The sequence below is a fragment of the Carcharhinus amblyrhynchos genome, chromosome 6 (assembly GCF_965287045.1).
Source record: "Carcharhinus amblyrhynchos chromosome 6, sCarAmb.v2.hapA, whole genome shotgun sequence".
NCBI classification, from domain to species: domain Eukaryota; kingdom Metazoa; phylum Chordata; class Chondrichthyes; order Carcharhiniformes; family Carcharhinidae; genus Carcharhinus; species Carcharhinus amblyrhynchos.
The window spans coordinates 41,073,423-41,079,422 of NC_137329.1; the positions used below are offsets into that span (position 1 = coordinate 41,073,423).

The following is a 6,000-nucleotide window of genomic DNA, read 5'->3' on the forward strand; positions in this document are numbered from 1 at the left end:
GGCCGAATAGTCTCCCTCTGCACCATAGGATTCAATGTTCCAAAGCACCTTACAGCCAATTAACATAGTCACTGTTAGAGGTAAACACAGCCCGTTTCTAGCAAGATATATAACCAAATAATCAGGAATGTGGCTGCAAGACCTTTCCTTCTCTTTGAATAATGACAAAGATATTTCACATTCAACTGTCTAGACAGATAGGGATCACGTTAAAAAAAAACAATATTTTGCCTGAAAACGAGGCCAATTCCAAGTGCAACATTCCCTCATTTATTGCACAGAAGTATCAAATTATATTACAAAACTCAAATCTATTATGGGGCTTAAACCCATTGAGCTATAAGATAAATAAATAACAGGGAAAAGAAAATGTCTGAAGCACTACTCCAAGTTAAACATCAAACAAAGATGTAAATTCAATCTTAAGGCAAATATAGGGCTAATGTTAAGAAAAATCAAGCTCTGAGACTGGAGGGCTACTTTTTGTTTTTTTTTTCCAATCCTCACTACTTCCATTATTATGTGAGATAGTCACTCATGTAGTTATAATCTGCATTGCTGTTGCGCTTTTTGTTTAAAAAAAGACTTTCATTCTTAAAATAGATTGGTTTTGTTTTTTTAATTACACCAAACAGTGAATACATAATCAAAACAACAAAAACATCTCATTTATAAATAGGGTTGCAAGCCCTCCAATATTGACCTGGAGTCTCCAGAAATTAAAGTTCAATCTCTGGGATACTGCTGCGTGCAATCTTGGAGAAAAGCCACAGGGATATTAAAATCTTTTTTTTGGTAATTTTCTTCTGCCAGATAGAAATATTGGAGTTTCAACAGTTCAACCTAGCAAGGAGAATGGGAAGGCTGCTTAGCACAGTCAAGCATCATCCAATTGATGTCTTTTTGCTTTCCACCGGCACAGGAAGGCAGTGAATCACATATGGGATGCGTTGGCTGACAAATGATTGGACCATGGGAACAAGTCCTGTGATGAAACCTCCAGGAATACACTAAAATCTCAAATATTCAATAGAATTCTTACACCGCAGCAGGAGGCCATTTGGCCCATCGAGTCAACACTGACATTCCAAAAGAGCTTCCCACACCTAATCTGCATATCTTTGTGAGGAAACAGGAGCATCCAGAGGAAACCCACGCAGACACGGGGAGAATATACAAAAGCCACACTGTTACCGAAGACCAAAATTAAACCTGGGTCCCTGGCACTGAGGTAGCAGTGTGAACCACTGTGCCACCATACATTTCATTTCCAAAATTAAAATTCTAACAACTTGTCACAAGCTAACTTATTGGGAATGAGTTGCTCATCTGCAACCTTTTTTAAAAGCCAATTACAAATGATCTGCGCTCTCCAGCATTCTTTGGTTTTGTTCTTCCAGTCTCAAGTTTCTTCCACCTCAATACTTCAGAGAAATGCAGAAACACAAAGAATGGAAATGACATATGGAATATAGGACAAAAAAAAAATGTGCATTTCACTTTGTGCTTCTGCAATGGCTCTCATACCCAAAGTTGTCTTCATCTCTGAAGATCACTGGTGCATCAGCACATGTTCAAAAGGTGCACCAATTAAATCTGGATATCACAGACGCAATGTCAGAGATCTTCTCAGGAGTTGGCCTTGACCTGTGCACACTCCCACAACAAGACCTTTAGTCGCGCAACTTGAGAGAACCTAATAGCAGTCATCTCTACGATAACTGTAGCCCTAAATGTTCATACCAGTGGCTCACTTCAGGGTTCCAAAGTACATTTCCCAGGCTGCATATAAGAGGTGACCAATGACCTGTTCATAATAGCCAGGATGCTAGACATCAGGGCCAACGTGCAGGTGCCACAGATAAAGGGTGTTACTGACTGCACACACATGGCCCTTAGAACTCACTAGGAACATCGAGTTGCATTCTGTAAATTGGAGGAATCTCACACTCCCGTAATGTTCACAGGGGATTTTCACGGCAACTTCATTGCAGTGTGAATGCAAGCCTACTTGAGAATACAAACTTTTTTTTTGTCTAGTGACCATGGCAAAGAAATTATGCAGGTGGGTACTTGTTTCCTAGGAGCTCTCATGACTCATAGGCCTAAAAGAAATCCCAGTTGCCTCAGCTTTTTGAGGCCCTACCAGGTGTGGGTTGGATCCTGGCTGACAAGGCTATTCCCTTAGAATGTGGCTCATGAGATCAGAGTGTTACAATGCAAGTCAGTCATAGAGGACACCATAGGATTACTCAAAATGCACTTCCAATGCCTTTAGTGCAGCGGAGCTTTGCAATGCACAGAGGGTGTCCAAGATGTTTTTTGTTTGCTATGCCTTGCACAACTTGGCATTGCCAAGGAGAGAAGAATTGTCAATTGTTAATGGAAAAGCTGCCAATTTCTTCAAAGTGACAATAACTGGAAGGAACAGGGTGACAACAGGGATCTTGTGGCAGTTGTCTCAGATCCAGGAACAACTTTTATCTTCAATTATTTTGACCACAAATGATGCATCTCCCTGAACATCAGTACCTCACCTGCAAATCTTTGCCTGCTCCAACCGTCCATCTCTGCCCACAGATACCTTGCTACACATGGCTGCTGCCCACTAGGAGACTAATTGGGGTAGACCATTCTCTCAGGATGAAAAAGAAAATAAATTATCCCAAGGACACCAGCATTACCTGAAACTCTATGTAACTAGCACAAGTTCTCTCTCTGCTCCTTGCCTACATTAAGGCCATGATTGCACGAGCAGCATGTAATTTCTCACACTCAGTGATCTTAGCCAACGTGCCTGGAACGTAAATTTTGGGAACTCTGGCAGATGCTGCATTCTGTGCTACCACTCAACACTTTTTCTTTTACGAACAAGACATTTTGTTGTGACCCCTGACAGAGGCAGAACATTGGGAATGATACATCAACAGGTATGCGCCTGCCATACACACTTGCCTCGTGACTACCAACACACAAGTGGCAATCATACCCTCTTCCAGGAACTACACTCTTCTTAAAGTTTATTTACTGCTGTCACACTAACACACAGGCACTTACTTGGGTACACTAAGGGTGAATTTAGCATGGCCAATGCACCCAACCAGCAGCTGGCTGGACGGCTAGTTTATGATGCAGAGCGATGCCAATGGCACAGGTTCAATTCTGTACCAGCTGAGGTAATTTATGAAGGCTCTGCCCCTCATCTAAGGTGTGGCAATCCTCAGGTTAAATCACCACCAGTCAGCTCTTCTCCCCCCCCGCAAAAAAAGGTTTTAAGATAAGCATCTGAGACGATGGCAACTGTATCTAATCAGATTCTGCCCTGGATGGCAGTACAATCAGGCTCAGTGAGGCACACCCTCCTTTTCACATTGCCAAGCCTTATCTGGTAGGCAAGTCAGTTCAGGCCTGCCAATTCACATGAGACTGACTGACTGCTGACACACAACACGAGCAGCAGGGAGAGAAACATTTCAAAAACACCTACACCCATATTATTTATTTTTAACTGCTAATGCAGATTAAACCCTAGAAAACAAGTGCAGACAGTCCGTTGGATCTAACTGACTATCCAGTACTGAAAGTGGAGATAAATAAAATATATCAAGACCAGTTGTTTTCATGGGGGGGGGGGGATAGAAGGAGAAGGGAGGGAGAGGGTGGTAGGTGACTGGGGGTTGGAGGAAGAAAAAAAGACTTAAAAAAGGAGCTCAATGCTAGGCGTGTCAGTACAAAATTATAACACTTCTTTGTAGAGAGAGTGATGGAAAAAGCAGTTCACGCATAGCAACTGGTTATACCGACTGCTTAATTAAAAAAATGTCAATACGCAAACAGGAAAACCAACAAATGCAACAGACACCATTTAAAAATAAAAAGCTACTCATTATAAATGCAAGATGGAAAATCCTCCCCTCCACACCCCTGCCCTTGAATTAACCAGCGCCCCTTTGTTACTGTGTGTATTACTGGAGAGTCTCTCGGAGAAAGAGCAGCTCAGCTATTTAACAAGGCAGAGAGCCCGACCAGAACAGCCCTGTCTATCTCGGTAATCTACCCTTCTTTCTTCAACAACAATAACACTTACCGTAAGAGCCCATGGCAGACATCAAATGCTGCCAACAGCAACAATAAGAAAGCTCCCGGCCTCATAGCAGCAACCTGAAATATCTGCACAGCTCCTACACTCCAACGCGAATAAGGAGCAGCTTCGGCTGACCCGCCTTTAAAACTGTGCGTCAAACCCTGATGCAAATAACCACATGAGACATCGTCCGTTAACCCTCTCCTTCCATTCACCAGTTTCTCACTAGGCTTGCAGTCTTTGCCCAAAAAAAACCACAAGATCGGTATTTGTTTCTGTGTAAAAATTACTCAGCAGATCAGGAACTACCTCTGTCCACACCCAGAGTCAGCTTGTTGTTTCGCCTGACCAATATTCCCACATTTTTGCTTCGTAATCGTGTTTTTTGTATTCAGAGCTGTAGCGTGTGTCCCATGGTGAATTTAAATCAAAAAGGGACATTCAGCAAGTTCACCACTAAAACTGCTGCATTTGTAGCATCTTATAATACAAACTCAATTAGTTCTTTGGGTTAAGGAAAGAAGATTTTATTGAAATTTGCTGAGAAAAGTCTTTCGATTTAAACCGCCTAATTGTTTTGGACTGGATCTTCATTCCACCACCACCCCCCTCATTTTGTGGGGTATAGAGGGGTGGATGAGCATGAATAATTGCAAAAACAAAATTGGGATAAAAGCAAATTACTGTGGATGCTGGAATCTGAAAGCAAAAAAGAAAATGCTGGAAAATCTCAGCAGGTCTGGCAGCATCTCTAAGGAGAGAAAAGAGCTGATGTTTCAAGTTCAGATGACCCTTTTCCCAAACCTTCCAAGCTGGAGGGCCTTCTGCTTATCCTCCAACTTCCAGAGCCTGTACACCAGGTGACTACTTATTTCCCACGTAGCACATGGCCTCCACTTGACTAGAACATTGGAATCCCACCCAAAATTCTCTCACGACAAGGAATATTCTACATTTGATTATTCATCCATTCCAACTTGAATTTCTTTAGCACCTCAAAATGTGCAGGAAAACATCCCAAATTACATTAAAATGAAAAATAATTAGTTGCTTAGGGACAGAATATAGCAAAGAATGGCTGTTTTCACCTGAGAGGGAAATAAATAGTGCCATACAGGAGGGTTTGGATTTAGGACAAATTGCTCTACATCAATAACCTGGAATTGGGTAGAAAGGGCAGAATTTCAAAGTCTGCACATGACATGGAACTCAGAAATGTGAACAGTGGGGAAGATAGTGACACATTTCAGGAGGAAGTGGACAAACTGGTTAAATGGGCAGACCGTGTGCTAGATCAAACTTAACACAGATGTGATTCATTTTGGAAGAAATAAGAAGAGACTATATAAACTAAATGGTGCATATTTAAAGGCAGTGCAGAAACTGAAAGGTTGTGTGTAAAAACACTGTTGAAGGTCACAGTAAGTTGAGAAGCGTGTCAATAAAGTAAAGGATATCTATAAATTAGGGGCTAGGAATACAAGATAACTAGTGAGAAATCCACTAGGGAAATAAGAAGAAATTTATTTACTCAGACAGGAGTTAAAATATGGGACATGCTACCACAGGAAGTGGTTCAGGCAAATAAATTAGATGAGTACAAGGGAGAAAAGGGAAAAGGGGAAGTCACTCTGAAAGGTTGAAATAAGCACATAGGGCAAGAGGAAACTCTTGTGGAATATGAACATAAGCATATACTGCTTGAGTTGATTCATATTTTCTGTGCTGTATCTTCTATGCAATTCTATAAAAATTGGGGTTGATTTGCTTGAATAGAAGATTAAGAGATTTTAATAGAGATGTTCAAACTAACTTATTTTGATAGAGTAAATAAGGAGACAACAGTTCCCAGTGTAGAAGTTCAGTAACCAGAGGAAACAAATTTAAGGTAATTGGCAAAAGAACCAGGAGCGAGG

At 41.4% G+C, this 6,000-nt stretch overlaps 1 protein-coding gene across 1 annotated transcript in view; it reads right to left on the bottom strand.

Moving 5' to 3' along the window:
- LOC145343849 (cathepsin D-like) overlaps window positions 1-4,221 on the bottom strand; it is a 36,544-nt gene extending 32,323 nt beyond the window's left edge. Inside the window, exon 1 of the mRNA XM_080190285.1 lies at window positions 4,088-4,221. Coding sequence (XP_080046411.1) covers window positions 4,088-4,152 — 65 coding nt within the window. The 5' untranslated portion in view covers window positions 4,153-4,221. The remainder of the gene's footprint in view (window positions 1-4,087) is intronic.
- Window positions 4,222-6,000: the final 1,779 nt, after the last annotated feature.